Below are 23648 nucleotides of genomic sequence, written 5' to 3'. Positions count from 1 at the left end.
TTCTGCGTCGCAAATTATCTATTTGTTGCCTTCTGTTGTTCGCTCGACGATTCTGCATTGCCAACCGAGCTGTTTCACGGGCTGCTTCACTTTGCTCTCGTGATTGAGAAGCACGAAGTCGAGCCATACTATCGCGGCGCTGTTCACGTGCAATTTCTTGTTCTTCTTCAGTCCTTTCATTTGCAGTATTTTGTATTCTTCTTGCATTACGGCTTTGTCGGGAAAGATTCGATCGTCTTGGTCGCGGCATTATTAATTAAACTTCACTTCACTTCAATTACGGCTTTGTCGGGAAAGATTCGATCGTCTTTGTCGCGGCATTATTAATTAAACTTCACTTCACTTCAATCTACTTGTTAATTATTTATTTAATAGAAATAGTTTTAATATTGATTTCTTACAAATATCAAATTGTCATTCATACGTCATTACATAGCTGTCATTTTACGTCAATTACATAGCTGTCATTTGCGTTTTGTTATTCCAAGTCTGATTCTTTTTTGTTATACCACGTTTTATAGTGACTGACGTTTCATGTCAAGTCACACGGGAACGCTGTTGAACGGGATAAAAAGTATCCTATGTCCGTCTCCTGGCTCTAAGCTACCTCCCTACCAATTTTCAGCCAAATCTGTTCTGCCGTTCTTGAGTTATAAGTGGTGTAACTAACACGACTTTCTTTTATATATATAGATAATATAATTATTCCGTACTACAAAAGTATGGAAGCTGATATTTTTGAAGATTGGTTTGAAAACTTACTGATCCCAAACTTGGAGCCAAATATATCGTGAAGTTTTGGGAGACATTCGTTGGACTTTCCGAGTTTGAATTTGTATCAGCCCAAAGTGTCTGATGAGGCTGGGCTAGGCCGAAATGATCATAACACTTTATTGATACCGATTCGAGCACGGGAAGTTTAACGAATTTGTCCTCCCAGGCCATATATTTGGCCATTTAATTTAATAAAGCGATAGCGGCTTTCGCTAAAAGATTATATCTTTTACACATTTCGCATAGCGCAGAGGATACAGAAAACGATATTATCATATCGTTTTCGTTCACGGCCGCCAAAGCAGGTGGCGCCTTTGTAGCTAACTACTGTTGTAGTGAAGTTTTGGGAGACATTCGTTGGACTTTCCGAGTTTGAATTTGTATCAGCCCAAAGTGTCTGATGAGGCTGGGCTAGGCCGAAATGATCATAACACTTTATTGATACCGATTCGAGCACGGGAAGTTTAACGAATTTGTCCTCCTCCTAGGCCATATATTTGGCCATTTAATTTAATAAAGCGATAGCGGCTTTTGCTAAAAGATTATATCTTTTACACATTTCGCATAGCGCAGAGGATACAGAAAACGATATTATCATATCGTTTTCGTTCACGGCCGCCAAAGCAGGTGGCGCCTTTGTAGCTAACTACTGTTGTAGTGAAGTTTTGGGAGACATTCGTTGGACTTTCCGAGTTTGAATTTGTATCAGCCCAAAGTGTCTGATGAGGCTGGGCTAGGCCGAAATGATCATAACACTTTATTGATACCGATTCGAGCACGGGAAGTTTAACGAATTTGTCCTCCTAGGCCATATATTTGGCCATTTAATTTAATAAAGCGATAGCGGCTTTCGCTAAAAGATTATATCTTTTACACATTTCGCATAGCGCAGAGGATACAGAAAACGATATTATCATATCGTTTTCGTTCACGGCCGCCAAAGCAGGTGGCGCCTTTGTAGCTAACTACTGTTGTAGTGAAGTTTTGGGAGACATTCGTTGGACTTTCCAAATTTGAATTTGTATCAGCCCAAAGTGTCTGATGAGGCTGGGCTAGGCCGAAATGATCATAACACTTTATTGATACCGATTCGAGCACGGGAAGTTTAACGAATTTGTCCTCCTCTAGGCCATATATTTGGCCATTTAATTTAATAAAGCGATAGCGGCTTTCGCTAAAAGATTATATCTTTTACATATATATATATATATATATATATATATATATATATATATATATATATATATATATATATATATATATATATATATTACAGGCTGTAACAATGAGTTATTCTCAATTTATGAGAAAAAAATTTTTTGAACCTGTTTCATGATTTTGTTTGTTTTTTAATTTACCTACCCATAAGTGTAGCAAAATATTTTTTACATTAAACCGAGATAGTTTTGTATCTAAATCTATATTGTAAAATGGCAATTTTACATGGCACTGACTCTTATTTTAAAATGTTAAATGTTTTGCTTTGCTGAACATTATCCTCGCAGTTTTTCCTTGTGTTAAAAGGAACGAAATTTTTCTGCTTCCATTAATTTATATTATTTATAACATATATTATATATGTCAATAAAGAAAATGCGGGAATGAAAAATATAAGAGCTCTTACGTTTAAAAGCTACTGCAAAGACATCATTAAGGAATAAGAATTTAATAAGACCAGTTGTCAAATTTACCAGTGTTAGCTAATGAATGACAAAGGTATTGTAATGTTATATGTTAACCACTCTAACTAAATAAAAACTAGACGAGTACAGCGCTTAACAAAATGGGGTTTAGAGCAGTCCAACGAGGACTATGTTCTGCAGTAGATACCTAAGATTTAACGATCCTCATATGACCTAAACAAATGAAAATATTTGTCCTAAATATATAAAATTCGTATGAATGTGCTAGTAAAAACTTAAATACAAACTGTATAAAAGAACGTTAATGCAATTATGTAATCTTTTTTATAGTTTTCGTAAATAATATCTCAATAATACTTAACGAACTATTAGTGAATTGGATATGCAAATACGATGCTAAACAATTACATTAAGCTAAAGTAACATTCCGATACTTTATGCTGCTATTCACCTTTAATCTATCATGATTATTCATGCAGCTAATTATTCACAAACATTATTTTTGTAGCATTTTCTCGTTACACCAACGCAGCGGAAAAATAATAAGTTGCCCTTGAACGTTATACATCATGTACTTTTCCGATAATTGTTGATATCTCTAAATGTCGTAAAATGGGATTCTATGAAAAATAGTCGCCATACGAGGGTTAGCAGAAAGGTATTTGACCTAATTCAGGTCCAAGTTTGGTCCAAAACAGTGTATACTGAAACAATAATAAACAAAAATTTTTTTTATTTCAAATTCTTTATAAAAGGTATATAATAAAATACCCAAACGGGCTATATCACAAATACATTACAGAACGTTTTCGGAGTGTAAATTCCATCATCAGTGTAACCTCAAAGTTTATAACCACTTTAATTAAAAAGACCGTAAAATTTAAAATGTTGACTAAGGTTATGCAAAATGTGGTTAATACTCAAGAACGGTTGACTACATAGGATAGTTCCATCGCCCAAATTTGTCTGTCACTGCAACACGCGGCTGTGACGTAGGTGTGGGGATGACAAGCAATTATCGACCTTATTGTTACTATTAACTTTTATGGAAGATGAGCTTAATTTGAGATTAAAAAGTTTAAAATGAAAAATTTACGTTTTGTTTTTGTAAATAGATTGCAAATAATCAGATTTTTAACAGTACCTAAGACATTCAGACTTATAAACTCTTAATGATCTGTTTTACATGGCAAATAAAATTTATTTTCGAAATGAATGCATTTGCTAGTGTTATAATTAAATTAATAAATATCAGTTTACTCTCAAAATAAATATTTCTGGTAAATAAAATTTATAAATCCGTGTTTTACTTACGTAGTCAGAGCACAAATTGATATCCAAAAACATTTGATGATAAATAAAACTATTCAATACTGAACCATTTATTTCATAAACATACATAGGTAAAACTAAACAGTATACAATACTAGGAAACTTTAGAAACATTCCCTACCGAACAATTTTATTTAATTTTTTGACTATATATAATCTAATTTTTGACCTAGTTGAATCCAACACGGATAAGTTTTGTTTCAAATTTTTAGCTTCCTTGAATTTTAAATTTCTATAATTTATTCTAATTATTGTTCTAAGTTTACAAAAGTTTTTAGTAAGCGCATATGGCAACACTTTTTCTTTTTTTAAAATCATTTTTGAAATGTCTCCAACAACTCCATTATTTTTCCTATAGGATCAATATATTTTTCATAATATTTATTCCATAATTTTATTTTTATGAACCACTCATCTGTAGGCTTGATAAGACCTCGATAAGAGAGTTGCTGCACCCATGATGGTAAACTATAAGTTGTGTTCGTGGAGACAGTCCCTGACTAGTTCACTAACTTTGTATGTGAAATTACCTAAATCAGGTAAACTATCTTAATAAAATTTAACGGGTTTTTACCCATATATTTTAGTAGCTCATAGCATGTATACTTCGTAAATATTAACCACATTTTGCATAACCTTAGTCAACATTTTAAATTTTACGTTCTTTTTAATTAAAGTGGTTAAATACTTTCAGGTTACACTGATGATGGAATTTACATTCCGAAAACGTTCTGTAATGTATTTGTGATATAGCCCGTTTGGGTATTTTATTATATACCTTTTATAAAGGATTTGAAATAAAAAATTTTGTGATACATGATATACAACCAGCTACAGGAACTTAGTTTCCTAGTGAATAATAAGTTGGTTTTGGACAAATACAGAAGACAGAGAATCGCGAAAGAAATATCCAAAGTCAAACAACACGAGCCCTTTTATTTCTGTCGAAACTTCCATTTAACGATCGTTTTACATTACCAGACCAGTGTTGTTCATCTTGCCAGTTAGACGACAGCCTTGGTATATATTTAAAAACAAAGGATACAGAAATAATTGTTTTATATGGGATTAAACCACAATTGAATGTAATGATAATTACATTTTACATTTGTTTTGATGTTTCGTAGAATATTAGATGAACCTCTTTGACAGTTGACATTCTTGGCCATGGATTTATAGGCAAATAGCCATATTTTAAGTAAAAGTATGTGTGGCTTGTCTCTCTGACCAATTAACTTATTATTGTTGGTATATTCTTATTATTGACATATGCTGACTGAACATATCCAGAAAAAAAAGTGAGTTGTTTATTTGCATGGTAAATTTGATTGAAATGCATTCAGTGCTTTTGGTCAATGAGGCCAAATGGAGAACACATCATATATATAAATATATGGAGATAATAAAGAGCCCCTGGCTTATCCAAAATTTTGTATATAAAAATCGTTGTCTAATTGAAAACAGGTGTTGTTAGTGCATACTGTTAATAGCTCCATTATAGATGATACATTAAGTTTGGTTTTCGATGTTAATGTTCCATCCGTTAAAAGGGAGACAAGCCATAATGCAATATCTAATAACACCTAGATATTAAAGGTAATGCGAAATATCATAAGATATAATAATAGCAACAAAAGTAAAATATCCGGGAGAAATCCTTAAATAAGGTTCCGTACATACCAAGAAATTGACAGAATCCAAAGTCCCACAAGACATGATCTTCTTAGACTATCAAAGTGCTTTTGATATGATCGAATCTAACCATGGATGAGGTCAGAATAGACACAAGATATACCACTTTCATTTTGTATTATTTACAGACAAGCTTATCTTTCATATAAAAATCAAAAAAGCCCTAAAACAGAAAGAGTTTATCTAGAAAGAGGAGGGAGACAAGGTAATCTTAGTCCACAGAAACTTTCTCTCACTAAAAATTGTTTTCAAACAAATGAAGTGAAAAATGTTCGCAAATATTATTTTTTTGATATGCATTAATATACAAGAGCTGGATAATAGAGAATAGTTTGAATGAAGTAGTAAAGTTGGTTATAGGAACTTAAGTTTTTATTAAAGAACGTCTTATACTTCCTTTTTATTTCTAGTTCTACAGTTAAAAAATAGGGCGAAGGAAATTTAACACTGTAGGTAAAGAGTACGTGGAGAACTCATCAAGTACTGGACAATTATAGGCTAATATAATATGTTGTCTAAAAATAGTCAAAAACGTTTCGTTTATCGATTTCTAAAAGTAATTTGTTCAAGATGTAAGTAAATACCAAGTCAACACTAATTTATTATACATACTTCTCAACGTACGTTATTCAAAATCAGTTAGTGCTCTATGGATTTTAAACTTTATAAAAACCGTTAAAAAGTGACTATTTGCTTGCTCTATTTTTCTCACTAATTAGACTTATTTTCAAGTCATTGTCACTTTCTTTAACTACAAATGTCACGATCTTTTATTTAAATATCAAAATACCTTTTCAAATTCCAATGAAAACTAACACAAATGGTCTTATCTGAAGCTTAATTATTAATGACACATTATTATACATAAAATAATATCAGTACGTACATTGGTGGAACTCATTCCAGCCTCGCGTCTGTAGCTTAGCTCGATAAGTTTACCTTGATCCTCGGATCTAAAAAAGTACTTTCCAGCTCGGTATGTAAAATACTATTCGTGGATGTAAAGTAAAGAAATTTCAACTAATTTCAAGGTTAGAAATCAATAGATTACTGCCCGATTGTTACTAAAAGAAATATTGTGTACGTAGTAAAATAAAATTGTGCAAGAAAAATCAGCACAGTTTCCAAAAAATACCGTCTTTTCCTGGTCTAAAATGAAGCCGCTATCTCCGGCATAATAATAAATGTCGCTAATGGTCTCAAGGTAAACCTTACCGACTATGTAACATTCAACTTTGTTCCGTAAAATTAGTCATATTAACACAAAAGTACGATGTAGTCAGTGGAATAATGCTGAGGGAGATCGTGCGAATCATCTACAATAAACGTGATTTTATTGACAACACAAATATGACATTTAACTTTCCTTGTTTGCGAAACAGCTGATTATTATCTTATCAAGACGCTGTTGTTTGAATTGATTTTAGTTTACAAGTGTTTTATTGTTTATCTAAAATTATTTGTGTAACCAATGATAATTTGAGAATGCATTTTAATACTATTTAAGTACACTTTAGATAAGCATAATTTAATATTAAAATATGTGTAGTAAAACAATAAGGTAAGGAAATATCAGAATAAAATGAAACGAAGTTTTTATTTAAGAAGATATTTTTATGGAAAAGGTATAGGATATTATCAGTGCCGTTGAGGGGCATTGACGTTGGAAATAACAAACGTTAATATTTTTCCCATTTTGCACTTTCCTGTCGCATTCTTGACAACAGTGTTTTGGAAATAATTCTATCATTTGTATAAACTATTTTAAAAGACATCTGCATGTTCCTTCTTGCCAGTTTTTGGCTGAAATCTACCAATACTATTAAACCATCTTCAACGTGCGTTCTCGGATCTATTAGCCAATGGTATTTTCAGAATTTTTTAGTTCAGTAGATACAGTTGTTATAAAAAATTGACTACTGATTTGAATATTTTGTTCTATCTTTTCTTCTTTCTTTAGTTTGAATGTCTTATAAATATTGGCATTTACAACGTATTATTTTTTCACTGCTGATTAGCCCTGATGTATGATTTTGCTTGTTCCAAGACTTACTTTTTCGTTGACGGAATTTCAAAATTTTCGGCCCAGCACACACTTCCTGCTTGTTGCCATAAGTCATCGAGTTCGCAGGCACTAGGGCAGTTTGGGCAAGTCAGTATAATATTACATGTTCTGTATAGCGCCACATTGAAAACATGATCACATCCTTCAATCTGTTATAAGATCTTACTCTTTTAAATTTGCGTTCTGCTATATAGGAAAGGAGGCGTTCATTAATTATCTGCGTAGTCATAAATTCGTGAGCTCTTCTGCTAGCAAAACCGACGGCTATATGTAGCTTGGTTCATACAGCCTGTTAGTCTGCTTGTTTTATTTAGGATTACATAAACTCTTCTGGCGTGGTTAGATCTGGACTAAACCGAGCAGGAGTAGTTTGCCGCATAATAGCAGAGCTGCCGGCAGCCGTTCTCAAAACGGTCGGACTGGCCCCTCACCTGCTATTGGCGAGTTTTTTGAGGATGTTGTTTCTGGTTGCCACTTTATGTCATGTTTACTTGTGGTGTATATATGTCAGCGAGCTTTTTAGCGTGATACTCAAGTAGATTGGTTTCTCCGTATATTCGAGAATTACACCATCCCATCGGACTTGGAGCCACCCTTTTGCTTGGTCAGTGTTAAGATAAAGGGAACTTACTTGCATCTTAGCTGGGTTCAGTTTAAGTAAATTTCATCTGTAGAAGTTATGCATTATGCATAGTCTCTAGGGCTTACTCTAGTTTACTTTTCACTTGTTCAAAAGTTCTTCCTTGCGCGGTGATGACCAGGTCGTCGGCATAAAGGAGGTTGGCCAATGGAAGATTCTCCATTAGCTCTTCTTTCGCTCTAGTTTGACATAGGATTACCTGTTTTGTACCAGGCACTTAACAATTTTTACTAGGTATTCTTCCAAGAAAAGTTTAATTTGTGAAATATATTTAGAATATTTTTTATTTAATTTTGTAAGATTTTTAACTTTTACTATTAAAGCCTGAGATCTATTTATTTAAATAAAGTCCACGTAAGTTCCTTCTTAATTTGCATGCGTTTCTTCAACAGTTAGTGGTTTTCTCTTAGTTGACTTTTTAGTCGAAGATAGGTTATCCTTTATAGATTCACTAAATCCAGATTTACAAAAGTAGAAAGTAAATTGGTGGCCGCTTTAACAGATAGCCGAATTCTACAGCAATAACCTTTTAGAAAAAGTATCAGAAAAAGTTAATAATAACACTGTGAGGGAAACTCTTAGAGAACTATATAGAACCAAAATACTTAGAACTACAATTGGACCGCATTCTTAGATTTAAAAAGTGCAGAAAAGACACAAAAAAATTTTCTTAATAAACAACATAATCCTTAAGCTAACTTGAACAAGAATTTCAACCTAGACTTCGTATTTTCTATAGAAGAGTACATAGTCTGGGTTTGGGCTCGCTCTGCTCACACTCACGTTGATTACTAATAAATGGGGCTGATCAAATAATATTTCCAATAAGAGGAAGTGTTGGTCCGAACATCATAAAGAAAGTGGTTTTTAATATTAAAAAGAAGAAACAAGAGAGTGACCTACGTCAGCCAAAGCATTCACCGTAATCAAAAGATGAGTTTTGAGTTCCGCGGCTTCAATTGAAACAACTCTCAATAAAGGTCATTTTTAGCTTTGGAGAGAAACTTTGTCTGCTAATGGCTGGGTTATAACAGAAGAAATAGTCTTCTTCTTCTTCTTTGGGTGCCGTGTCCGTATTCAGACGTTGGCCGTCATCATGTTTACAATTTCCTGAAACCTTTCTCTGTCGGCTGCTGTGCGAAATAATTCTTCTACTCTGGAACCACACCATTGTCTAATATTACGCAGCCATGAAAGTTTCTTTCGACCTATCCACCTCTTTCCTTGCACTTTTCCTTGTATTATAAGGCGAAGTAGATGGTATTTAGGTCCTCTAATTATATGGCCGAAGTATTCTGTCACAGAAGACATACTCACAGATTATTAATTACTCCACAATATATGAAGGTCACTAAATAGAATCAGAAACGTCACGTCGCATTGTAAATAAAAATATAAATGTATCAAAATATAGAGGTATTCAGACGAGGATTGGTGATTTAATTGAGGCGAAGAAACAAGAAGATAGCACAAAATTGATAAACAACTATGAAATGAAAGTAGACGATTGCATGTCTTCGAGCCCGACGATTTTTCTACACGTGTTTCGACATTTCGACAAGCTATTCGACAATGTTAGCACGGAACTTATATTTCAACAATCCGTTTTTCAAGGGTAAACTTTAGATGTATTGATGAAATAAAAGGATATTCCCAACATCACTCAATATCTTCCAGTATGCTTGCGTTTCCAGTCCGCTTAATTCGCCATCGAAGAGAAGTCTTCCGACTTGTTGTTGTTTCAACTATATACATATATAAAGTGGAGTTTTACAATATCAAAGAGTAAAAAAGGGAGTGTCTGTAAAATACGAATGAGAATATAATTCAGCTTAACTTCAATATGCATCAGAAGTCAGTAACCATTTGGGGACTATAATATGACGATGAAGCTCTTGCAGTTAAAGAGTTTTTGTGCAATTGAATTACAGAAATTGAAAAAAATGGGAAAATACTAGGAGACCTTATTAAACCGATAAATTAATGATAGTATAGTGGTCCGATACGAACTGAATGTGAATGACAACGGGAATGAACGAATGGCAATATAACAAAACAATTAACTAATGATAGCTAACGGTTTTTATAGAGATAAGGACATTGAATATATGTTATATACAATATTATAATATGTAGATGGATGCATGCATTACGTGATCAACACAAAAATTTTATTCCCTGAGGACCTAAACGAAGGAGCAACGTTCAGATGAAATATCCCAGATATAAAAATATTAAGAATAACAATTTGAACAGTGTAATTCACGAAAAGTAAAATACAGATGCTGTATTTCAATGATATGGCATGCTGTATTTCAAAGAAAGCGACTATATCGCAACAGATTAAATAAAAAATCTTTTAAAACTAGACCAAAAACCTCAGAAACAGGTTTACAAGAAGGTAGTATTAAAATAAGCATAAAATTTGCAGGCACAAGATGCAAAAAGAGTCAGAACAAGATCAGTCAACAGAAACAGCTGTACCTACCTAAATGGGTTAACAGAAAAACGTAAGATGGCAGAGATTTTAAATTTCAAATACGCCTTTCTCATAAAATGTAACATGGTGTATCTAACTATTAGTAATACATTTTTAGAATTATGTAATATATAATACGGCTATTATTTGAAACGTTTTACGGTGTATAAAGAAGTACTTTTAATATATGATATAAAAAAATCTTGGTATGTGGGAGTCCCAAATTGTTTACAAAACAAAAAATGACCTTTACATCATGTAATGTTAAATTTAATTAAATAATTAGTCTCAACAATAATATACTCAAACCTGTTTAATTAGGTAATAAAATTATGTGTAAATAAACAATTTCAGAATCATTTAAACAAGTTTTTATAAAGAAAAACTCAAAGATGACAAATAAAAATGTATTAATCCTTTCTTTATTATTCCCCAATCATATTTTGCACGGGGATTTAAGTTTTATTGAAATATAACAACTGTATTTGACGACCACCCCAATTAATTTTAATTTTTTAAGACGATTTTTACGTGATGGAAAAAGCACTATTTTGTTATTATCGAATATAGACAATCAAATAAGCATTAAAGTACTTACCCAATGCCATTTGGTTCTCTCATAATCTGGGTTGAGAAGTTCGTGTGAGCTCCAGCTCCATTCCAGTCACCTTCCATCGGTTTGGGATCGAAAGTTACGATTACACCGTAATCTTCGGCTACTCGCTGTAAGATATACCTAGAGACCCACAATTCATCACCAATTGAAATACCTTCACAAGGTCCTACTTGGTATTCCCACTAAAACAAAAAGAACGTTTTAAATGAAACTCAAAATAATATTCTATTACTATGCTACTAGTTGACATAATTCATAAACTAATATTGATAAATTCTAAAAACGTATCAGAACTACTGTGAAGGTCTATACAATAACAACGAGGTTCCATCTAAAAATAGATTACCAACTAACTATCCCAAAGAGCCCACAGAGGTTTTGGACATATTATGGATGAACTGCTGAGGTGACAAATAAATACAGATGATTCACTCTATCAGTATGGCTATATAGGACATAAATATCTTAACGATAAACGAAGGAAGAGGAGATCAGAATCCAATCCTTGTAGAAATAGAAGAAAGGCAAGCAAACAGTACCCAGGTGCGCCATAAGAGACATACAAATTGAGCCATCTTCAGAAGAATATTAATTGAAAATACCGAAAACGTACCAAAAATAGCCACCAGAGAAGAACTAAAAACGCAGATGCTGTATTTTAAAGATATGATTAAGGATATATTAAATCTCTTGAGAAAAAAATAGGATAAAAAGGAAAGTAAACAAAACCAGAAATCAAGAAGATAAACGAATAACTAATAGGTTAAATTGTGAAGTAGAACAAAGACTTATGGAATATAGAAGCAATAAATGGGAAGAGTACATCGACCAGCTGCATCCAAATAAACGAAGTCTTAGAATATAACAGTACATTGTAAGAGAAAAGGGAAAGAAAATAAAACAGAGAAATACATTTAGAAAGAGATTGTATACTAAACTACCATGAATATAAAGCAAAGATTTTGTCGAAGAGATAGAAGAGAGCCACAAATAAATAATAACTGATCCCTGACATATAGATATTTATCATATATATATTCATAGGAAGTCTAAGAGTTCATATGAAAAACTTCTGTAAAGAAATCACCAGGACCGGATGAAATAACAAATAGAGCACTGAAGAACCTACCAAGGAAGGTAACAGTATACATCACACTAATTATAAACAACATCCCGATTTATCCCACTTCAGAAACTCCTAATCCCGATGAAAATAAGCTCATATGATTATGATACCCAAACTGTATCTAACCAAAAATTTTTCTAATAAACATAATAGCGACAAAGAGTAATAAACTAAAGACTAAAAGAGGAAACAAACCAATACTAAAGATCACAAGGCGCAGTTTGGCTTTAGACCATATGCAGGCCAATATTCCTAGATGTCAGCAAGTACGATAGCGTATGGTACAAAAGACTCATTTATACAGTCAAAACTTTTTGGTCGGTACAGTAATGCAATGATGAGACCCATACAAATAACTGGAGACTTCAAACCACGGACACTTCGATTGAAGGTAAACAAGGACAAATACTAACAAATAAGGCAAAGATCCTCAACAGATGGAACAAAATACTGCCAGTCCCTTTTTAGTGATCAGCCAGAACATCATCCGCACAGATTTTCAATAGCAGAACATCAAGAACCCGAAATTCTAAGCGCGTAAACTAAGACCTAAAATATCTACACGAATAGACGGGATTGTAGCTGTAATAATAGTAGCCGATACACATATAACATGTCTCCTCAACATCTTATTTAATAAGGTCTGGAAATGATAAGTTTGGCCAACCGAGAGCGTTATATTCATCTTCGTACCAATCCATAAAAAAAGGTCACTACTATATTATAATTCACGATAGACTCCAACCTAAATTTATCCAGAAATACCTCAAAAACAAACAGGATTTACAACTATACAAGGCTTACGAGAACATATGTTTTATCGACTATCAAAAGGCATTTGATCAAGTAAAGTAGAACAGACTTTCAAGCATATTAATAAAGATAGAGTAACTTATCATCTCGTCCTCTTATTGGCAATTAACACACATCTACACAAGCCAAAATAAAAGTAGAAAATAGCTTCAGGGAATGACTCTGGATACATAAAGAAATACCATAAGGCTGCATTTTTTTTTACCCATTCTGTTTAATTTATACGAGCAATGGATCATTCGCAAAGTCACGAATACCTAACTGCCATAGAGAAATATGAATTGGAGGGGAAAAATATCGAACCTACACTATGCGGATGTTGACGCCTTCCTAGGTAACACAGAAGAAATGACTAATTAATCTCAAAGGTGAACGAACTAAGCAATGACGCGGGTTCATAAATAAACAGATCAAAGAGTAAAATGATGGTAATTAGTAGATAAAAATAAAGGTATTGGGCTAGCGCTGGCTAGTTAAAGGAATTGAGGTCGTAAAAGATTTAATAGGTGAAAAAAAAAACACTAACAGCGGTAATTGTGAAGAAGAATTTTCATGGGCAAAACTGTCATCGCCAAACTCAAATAGTATGGAAATGAAAACGCGATTAAAAGCGCAAAACTGATGCTTGTCAGGAGACTCATATTTCGCATTTCACTTTCGTTGTAGAATCTTGGACGAAGAAATAGGCAGATAAGAAACGAATCGATACTTTCGACATGTTTACATTGAGGCGAATTACTCCAATAATAAAGTCTTGAACTTATATGTAAATATGTGAATATGTGATTTTTCGCTATATTTTTGCCTTATTGTTCATAGAAAATAAAAAGAAATTAATAAATAATTTGAAATATTTAAAGATATAAACATAAACATTCTATAATCACTTCATTCAAAACAAACATGGACCTAATCTCAAAAAATAGTTACGTCACAAGGATGTAGCATATTGGTCCAAATTATAACATATTCATAAATTATTTAATAAAAAATTAATTTTTATACAAAGATCTGTTCCGACAGAAAACCGGTTATCACCCGTTTGATAAGTTTGGCTTATATTTTCTTATCTTTGTTTACGTTTTATGAAAATGACCACGACCAGTGACCTCAAAATCACGTACGTACTATCTGTAAATTGCGATATATACGTAAATGGAACAAAAAACTATATTACTTGCCTATGATGTAAAAATATTTTGGAAAAGATTTAGAAATATTTATCACTTGAAAGTATTAATAATAGACAATGATGGAAAATAAATGATGATAATAATGCATCACAGAAATAGCCTATTATTAATAGTCTATTTTTTGTTATTATTTCTTATATTTTTCTCTTGTTTTAGTTTAGCTTCATTCTTAGTTTTTATCTTCATTCTATGTGTCTATTAAAAATTCCTTTTGGACTAGTATAAATAGGTATAATGAAATTGAAAAGTTAAGTCTATCTTATATTGTTGTCAGTGCAACGATTTTTAATGATTTTTTACATGAACTTTTTCAAATCATAATTGCTGTACAATGTATGTATTTCACTGATATTTCCATAATAATTGCACTATTGGTTTGCTAAGATACAAGTAGGCTCAAACAGGACAACACATGCGATAACGAAATTTACAATAAACGAGAACTTATCTGTTGAACATAAATCGTAAAGAATTCAACAAGGCATTATCTGCGTTGGAAAAAAATCTCAAATCTTTAAAAAAAAGATAATCTTAGTTGACAGCAGAAATCCTTAAGATTATGAAATATAGGCAAAAGGCAGGTGGCTCTTCTATGGACATATGCAAGGAAATAGAAGATCTGCATATCAGGTAGTGCTCGCTATTTGGTAAATCAGAAAGGACTTTACGTTAGGATGAGAGGGGCAGTTGGAGATAGCTGTTGTGAAAAAGCATATATCTGGATTGAAATTACCAAATATGATCTAAAAATGCCACGGTCTGTGGCATCAAACAAGAGATAATATAAAATTTTTGGTGTTTTGGACAGTGCTCCCTATTTGGGAAATTAGAAAGAACTTTCAGTTAGGCTAAGAGGGCCAGTTGGGGTACTGTTGTGACAAAGCATATATCTGGATTGAAATTACGTTTCCATGCTACAGATCTAAAAGCGCCATGGTTTTTTTAGCATCAAATAAGTGATATGATATAATTAAAGATATTTTGGAAGTTTTTAATAGAGTAGTTGCTTCTACATTATTTGTAACATTGGTACAAGAACCACAATTAAGATGATGGCAAGGGGAAGAAAATTTACCATATGAGGAGTATTAATCAAGGATCAGTCAGCTTATATCAAGGTTAGGGATACTAATATATTTGGAAATAGGACTATACAGGTATAGAGACCTCAAGGTTTGCAATCAAAGTATTATTATATCATCAAAAGGACTCTGGTGTCGATTTTGCATTAGCTACCAATAATACATTTTCTGTTTCGACATAAATCAGTAAAATTAAGTAGTTGTTTTCAGATCTGCTGAGGATGTAGGAATGAAACCAGTAGAAAATCTACCAAAGATAATATATTAGTGCGTCGTGGTAAAAAGGCTCACATAATTGAAGAACAGATAAAGGTCTACTTAAAAACAGATACATTTTTGTCGATCATTTAAATTTTAAGAAAAAACCGCATGGTACGAATAATTCCGTAAATATCATAAAATTATATAACATGAAACGATTATAAATTGGGAAATCACAATGTATTATATAAAGTGACCTTTACTTTTTTTATTTTTCAATTTTTTAAATTTAATTATATAATTGGTACAAATCTAGTATAAGTTATAATTGTAGATTTTATTTGTTGCAAGACTTACTTTTGTTTAATTTATTTTATTTAATTTAAGTACTTTACACATTATTATATTGTCGTTTTCAAAATTAAAGGGTTAACGTTCTTTCTTGATAAAAGTTCGTACTTTGTACAAAACTTTGTAGTTTATAAAAAACATAAAATCCAATTTTGATAAAACATTTCTACAATTTTTATCAGCAAATACACATGCTATTGACCTCTAAAAATGGCACGTGTGTTCTATATAATACCTTTCTGCTAGAAAATAAAACTTAAAAAACATAAAACGACGGAATTTCCCACGAAACATTTTGGATGTGAGTCATTTAAAAATAAATTATGAGATTTACACGTATACTTCCTACAGTACATTTTTGTAAATATTTTTGTTATTGTTTTAAGAGATAATTATAATAGGAGAGTCACGTAAACAAAAAAAATTGGCGGATGCAAGGGTATACGTGTAAAACGTAGATGTTTTATTATTCTAGCACATGAGATAGTCAAGGAGTCAGAGGGAGGAGGGATTAAGTATGCGCTTTTACGTCCCGTTAGTACCTTGACGTTTTTTTATGTTTTTTTGGTACGTAGAATCGATTTTTCGAAGGTACCAGGCTAAAAACCCGTCAGATCATTTGTTATTATCATTTTAATTGTTTAAATGATTGTATCTCCTTAACTATTAGAGATACTTATTAATTTTACTAAGACGAAAATTGTTCCTTTTGAAAAAATTAACAAAATGGCGTTTGGTTAGCTCTGATCCGATTGTTAGAACCAGAGTTATAACAAATTTCATGAAAAACAAATGCAAAATAGGCATTCTACGGAGCTTTTCCAAATATAACTCAGCTTTCACTCAACAAAAAGTTAATGTTTTTGCCATATTCGTTTAAATGCGCATTTGATAAAGTTAACCACTCTTTACTCTGGCATTCATTGTATACCTGTGGAGCTAGTTCACGTGTTGTTGGTTTATTGCAAAACTTTTACGCGAATGCCACTACACGTGTCCGAACTAATGACTCTTATACATTGCCATTTTTCGTACAATGAGAATCTCTAAACTCTAAGGAGAAGTCCTCTTTTATTCTCAATGTTTCTGTCTGATATAAAGTATTACTTCAAAGGTAAAGGCTGATACGGGACCCCTGTAGACAGAAATATTGAACTATAATGTTGTATGCAGATGACATTGTTATTCTCGTATATTCGGAAAAAATTTTATTTTTAATTTAATTTTTAATTAAATTAATTTTAATCGTATTTAGTGTAGACCTAATTGCTATACAAGGAATGCGATAGAAAGGTACAGGATCTTCCCTGAAGAAGTTGTACTAATAGATCACAATTATATCCGGTTGTTATCCATCACCAAAAAAATTTATAGAATTAAAGTGTAAAGTAATGAAAAAAAGTCAAACGTAAAGACAATACGACAAGGCAAATGTAAAGTATGAGCTTAACGGAATCTCTCAAAATCATTTAAAGGTACACACTGGTCACGCTAGAGTTGGATAAAGTTCTCATAAGCCAAGAATAAACTTTATTGGTACGATATACAAAATAGTGATCTTGCGTAAATTAAAAGAACGCAGTAAAGCAACTTCCATATGTTAAAAAGAGTAAATTTAGGGTGTCTAACCACTGCTACTTTGGCCTAGCTTCTCAACTAATGGCAAGAAGTATCCTAAAGACAATAAAATACATATTTTATGTTAGTAACTCACTTTAAGTATAGAAATATCGACAATAGCGAAACGAGATGAAGAGCTACTACGAATCCTTTAAACTCCATAGATATTTTGGTATACCATCGTCAAAACTATAAAAATAATTTATCTGAGATCGGTATTTCACGTGATTCAGATGTACAGACCTAATCATCTAGTAGTAATAACTATGCTAAACAAGCATGTTGAGAAAATAAGAAGAAAATGATCTAAGCTTATTGGTCCTAAAGTAAGTATTGGAAGAGTCTCGATAGGGAAGGATGTTTTGGATTAGTTGAAAGCTCATAGAGAGCTGTAGTGCCATCTGACGAAACTTAGGAGATCCAAAAACGTGTTCGGTGGAGAACCAATGAAATCTGTATGGTGACAATTTCCGTTTAGACAAAATTATAAAAAGAGCTAATTGCTGAGAGTTTAAATGATGTATTTCATATATATTTTTTTAAACTTTAAACAAGAGCAATACCGATAAACTAGAGGCCTTCGAAATGTGGATATACAGAAGAATTTTGAAAATACCTTGGACAGACAAAATATCAAGTAGTGTAGTTCTTCGAAGAATGAACAAAGAATGGGAGCTGTTGATCACCATCAAGAGAAGAAAGTTGGAATATCTTGGTCATGTGATGAGAGGGAAAAAGTAACGATTTCTCCATTGCTCCTATTCAAGGAAAGATTCAGGGCAAACGAAGCGTGAGGAGACGACGTATATCTTGGCTGCGCAATTTAAGAGATGGTTCCAGTGCACATCTAACCAATTATTTAGAGCAACAGCTTCAAAGATACGAAATTGCCAAACTCCGTAGCGAAGAGGGCACTTGAAGAAGAAGAAGAATTTCATACATTTTAATAACTTTAAGAACACAACTACAATGTAGGAAGTGCTGATTTTTCATTAACTTTTACATCAACACACTTTTTATATTATGCCGCAGCTTGTTTTGTATTTAAATTTTAACATGAAAATTCCTTAATGCAATTCATTTTTTATTGTTGCTGCTATTGTTTCTTGAGTACCTCTGCACACATAACTTAACAATACATTTTTCTTTTTCTTCTTCTCGTAGCACTACAACCCGGGGTGGGTTTTGGTTTTGGCACAACTTGCTTCCATCTTGAACGGTCGTCCATAATAGTTGGGTCAGTGGGCAGCCCCATTGTTCTTAGATCTGACCATAATATTGTCTCTCCATCGCATTCGTGGACGTCCTAAGGGTCTTCTTCCTGTGGGGGCTTCCTCCCATATTAATTTGGCAAGGCGGTTATTAGGGAGTCTATGGACATGGCCAGCCATCTAAGACGTTGGGATTTAATCTCTTGGACTATATCGCTCGCTCTATACATCTGCTTGACCTCAGCATTTGTTTTCATTCGGTATTGGTTGCTAATAATGTGGTGATAAGGCCCAAAGATTCTTCTGAGGATTTTCCTCTCAACAATACATTTTTATTATTGTATAATTAACATTCTTTACTATCTAGACAATAAGGAAACTCTGTGCGAAAATGATAACGTCATATTTAACAGCTAATAAATGATATCTAAAGAATTTATTAGAAAAACAACTACAAACATAAATTTGGATCTTACCTGTGCAGGCATAACCTCAGCGTTGGTTCCGGAAATTGTGACACCAGCATATAAACAGCACCTATAGTGTGCCTCGACGATATCACGGGCGTACACTTTGTTAGCTCCAACACCACAGTAGTAGGGTCCTTGAGGTCCTGGAAAACCGTGCTTGGGCCAGCCAAGAGGGCGCAAGTCCATATCTAACAATGTGTATTCCTGTTCGATTCCGAACCACGGTTTTTCTTCTTTTGCTGCGCTCATGGCCTGCAGGCATGTTACTCTATGATTAGTTTCCGTGGGGGTTCTATCGTACTTGTATGTATCACATAAGACTAATTTATTGTTTCCTCTGAGGAATGGATCTTTGTACATAGCTACTGGGCACAGGAAGACGTCGGAGTTGTGTCCTTTTGCTTGATTTGTCGAACTTCCGTCAAAGTTCCATACTGGTAGTTCTGGAAAGAAAAATTAAATAATAACATCTGGAGAGATATAACAATAGGAGAGATATAACAGTAAAATAAAACAAAAATACAATAGGTTTAAATTCAAATATGGTTGTGTGAACTAATCAATACATTTGTCCTCCCTCTATTCCTATATCCCATAAGTACCGCTGAGGCTCGGGAATACATCTCGCTAAAGACAGAAGAGCGTAAGTCGTTGAGAAGAAAAGACGCAACCCGCCAGTGACCGAGGCATTCATATTGAATTCGTTTTGTTCGTTGTTTCGTAAAGTAGTAAAAATCATGGTAATTAGCGGTAAGTTATTCACCTAGTTTTACCTCATCCTTTAAATTGTTTTTTGATTGTTTAGTGCAACCATTTAAATTTTAATAATTATTTGCACCTATGAGTTAAAGTTCATTTATCTTGCCAGAGCTATCGAAGGAATAGTTCGTGTTAATTTAATTACTATTAATTCGTAATAGTTCATTATTTGTTGAACCGCTACAAATCATCATCTTTAAAAAAAAAATCAACGATGAAAATTTGGGGATAAGTAGACGAAAGCGTCTATTAAAAAAAAGTTTTCATTCCTAAGGTACCTCATATTTTTCAAAAAATTTGCATACAGGATTGAGTTTAATTATATTGGGCTATATTTATTATTAATATTATTTATTTGCCAACTTTATTACATAGCAAAATATTTATAATTAGGAACTTCTTATTTTTGTTTTTTTTTTTAATTTTAAATAAAAATATTGATAATATTTTAAATTTGTTTTTAAGAGTAGTAGTTGCACTTAAATTGGCGAGATAAACAGTATACAATATACGAAAAAGAAAAAAAAAATCCTGTTTTATTTTCTCCGGGAAAAAGCAGACCTCGTTGAAAAACGAAAACTAGTGATTTACTTGAGAGCAATAAAATGGCAATTCAAAATTACAATACGCATATACACCAATATGCACCAGAATAGTAAGTGAATCAGTTTTTTTCGGTTGAGAATCACATGTTATAGTAATAAATTAAAATAAACAACTTTTTAGAAAAACATGTAACCTGTGAAGCGTTGATCAATGAGCTGCAGGCTAATTGAAAGAACTCATATTGCAGCACAACGAGCATGTTTCTCAAATACATGGAAAACAGAAATAGTACATATCCACGAGAAGCTATTTGCTCCACCGTTTCAAAATGCAACCGTTGAGTTTTGAAAGTTATTTTATACTAATTCCCAGGGAAAGAAATATCCATTTTGTGTTCATACTCAGTAACACTTTCAAAAATAATGTATCACATGCTAAATATATCGCATGCCATTTAAAAAATATATTGATGATGCCATAATTTTAACATATCATTATAAAACAAATGAATTTTATTATATGGGAAATGTGGGAAAGTTAAGAAATGAGGAGGTGGCGTTCAAAAAAGGATTTGTCACAATAAACAACATGTTGAGATTTTGGTGTCATTTGAAAACTCATTTTGAACCCCACATGTTAGTAAATAAAAGTTTGATCAAAACGAGAACGAGAGAATTCTCTCTCCTGATGGCAACCATTATGTAGCTTCGCCGTTTTTTAAATTTTTTTTTAAAATTTTAAACTGTTTGTCCTTGTGTCGTGTAGTGTAATGTACAATTTTATGTTTACGACATTCTCAACAGATTCTTGGATAGGCCAAAATTGACGAAATGTCCCTGAAGATGCTCTAGGAAGCGAAAAAACTTGGGCAAGATTTAAATTTAATTTAATAAACTGTGCTTGATATCTGCCTTTCATTTGATCAAAGTTAAAAGAAAGATGTTGATAAGTTTTTCATGCACATCTTTGAGAAAGAATGGAAGAATGCAAGGACGATCAAACACTATATTGATATCTTTGTATCGTTTCTAACAACGTCCCTGGAACAGAAGAAGTTGACCATGATGAAGAAAACTGTGACTGTCTAGAGGAAGATGTTGGGATGCACGTTTGAGTTTTGAATTTTATACATTTAACTTTTGATTTTATAGTCATAAGTTATAAAGGTATTGCTGTTTATATCAAATTTATTGTTTTGTAAGTTCATTTTTTGACCTATACCTAGCTACATGATCAATCAAAAGAGGATTAGTCCTCATAGAGTATATTCAAAAGCGTTTCGTCGATCAAGCGCGTGTAGTCAATTGAATAAACCTATTTTTGAAGTTATACTTCTATACGCGCGCTCCACGTTGGAAATTTGTACGGGAGTGGATCGGTGAAATCATTACATATGTAAGATAATGAGTAACAGAGAGACAAAAGATATATTTTCTCTCTCTTGCTCTCTCGAGAATAAAATAGTTCCTTTTGTATATATATTTATTATTATATATATTCTATAATATATATATATATATATATATATATATATATATATATATATATATATATAATGTAATATTTATTAATATTATTATTGATGTGATATGTTTTGTATTATTTAATAAATGTTCATAATTATTGTAGTCTTTTGTATTTCAAAATAATAATCTCAATAAATCACTGTATGACCGAGAACTGTCAATTTTGAAATAAGTTTGTGTCATGTCTATATGGCAAATATTTTACGTGTTTGGTTCATACGCTGGTGCATCTGAGTTCGAATCCCAATATGAATTTCCTTTTTTATTTTTGAAATATTTAAAAACCCCACGTTAATTTTATTAAATATATGTAATATACACAAAAATGCTAAATTTTAAAATAAACTAAAAATTTACAACATAATTCGAGTTGTTGGTTTTTGAAGTTATACTTCTATACGTACGTTCGACTTTGGAAATTTGCACGGGAGTGAATCGAAAATTTGCACGGGAGTAACAAGCCTCGTTAGGCATATTAAATTATAAATTAAAACTTGTAAATATCTCAAGAAAGTTCAAATGTGTACTTCTATACACAACAAACTACAATTAAATATTGTATTTGTCAATGTCAGATAAATTGAGAGTTGTATCACCAAACAATATTTTTTGACGTGACAACGTCTTAAATTAGGTTGTGGCTCGGAGTCACTCATGAAAAAGTATAACGCCCGCTCACGTCTGTTACGATGAGTCACCGAACGAGAGAGAGGCCCGCCGGACCGGCGAATGCCTTGCGTCTCTCTCCCACTCAAACATGATCGGTCCGCTGCGCGCGCAGCACTAGAGAATTAGGCGCGTTGAATCGGTGCGTGCTTGTGGCTCTATCTTTCTCGAGCGTTCTTGGCGTTGGAAAACCGAGAAAGCGTCATAATACAAGTTCACACGTGTGGTTAAAGTATCGTCAGCTGTGTCTGTACTGAAAATGTGGAGTGCTTAGATTCGTTATTTACAACAACTACAACAATAAAGGTAAATAATTGTACACTAATATTTCATTATCGTAAACTATGATTGATTGATTAATTGTTAGATTGACACAAAAGTTGAGAAACTGAGTTTATAGGTTATGTCATACTATTGACAAATGTTGATAGTGTTAAGTAAATTATTAGTTTAAATCACTCTGCAATCAATCGTAATTAATTACAATTGATTACATTACAATGTTTTAGTAAACAAAATATATTTCTATAGTTAAAATTTGTGCAATTCTTATTTTCATTCAATTCCTTGTTCCTATTGTGCAATTTAATAATATTCATATCAATAAATATTCTACCGAGAAAAAGACGTTGTCACGTAAAATCTTCGCCCGTAAAACCGACTTTACAGGCAACCGATTTTTTTTATTAATATTTTTATCATGGTAAATTAAACATATGCGTAAGTTTGTTACGTATATTGTCATTTTTAAATACTTATGAATATTGCATTTTAATTTGTATTGTATTATTTTGTTGAATTATGTGGTAGTATATTGTATTGTATTTTTATATTAATAACAAA

General features: G+C 32.5%; 1 protein-coding gene across 2 annotated transcripts in view; it reads right to left on the bottom strand.

Moving 5' to 3' along the window:
* Positions 1–23648, bottom strand: part of Gs2 (glutamine synthetase 2) — a 78981-nt gene that overhangs the window by 22264 nt on the left and 33069 nt on the right. For both annotated transcript variants that reach the window (XM_072532228.1, XM_072532229.1), the window contains exons 3-4: positions 19315–19751; positions 11224–11423 (exon numbers count right to left, since the gene is read on the bottom strand). In XM_072532228.1, the coding sequence (XP_072388329.1) occupies positions 11224–11423; positions 19315–19751 (637 nt within the window). The remainder of the gene's footprint in view (positions 1–11223; positions 11424–19314; positions 19752–23648) is intronic.

Source organism: Diabrotica undecimpunctata, chromosome 5, assembly GCF_040954645.1.
Source record: "Diabrotica undecimpunctata isolate CICGRU chromosome 5, icDiaUnde3, whole genome shotgun sequence".
NCBI classification, from domain to species: Eukaryota; Metazoa; Arthropoda; class Insecta; order Coleoptera; family Chrysomelidae; genus Diabrotica; species Diabrotica undecimpunctata.
Note: the sequence above shows the minus strand (reverse complement) of the source record. Positions and strands in the feature narration are given on the sequence as shown.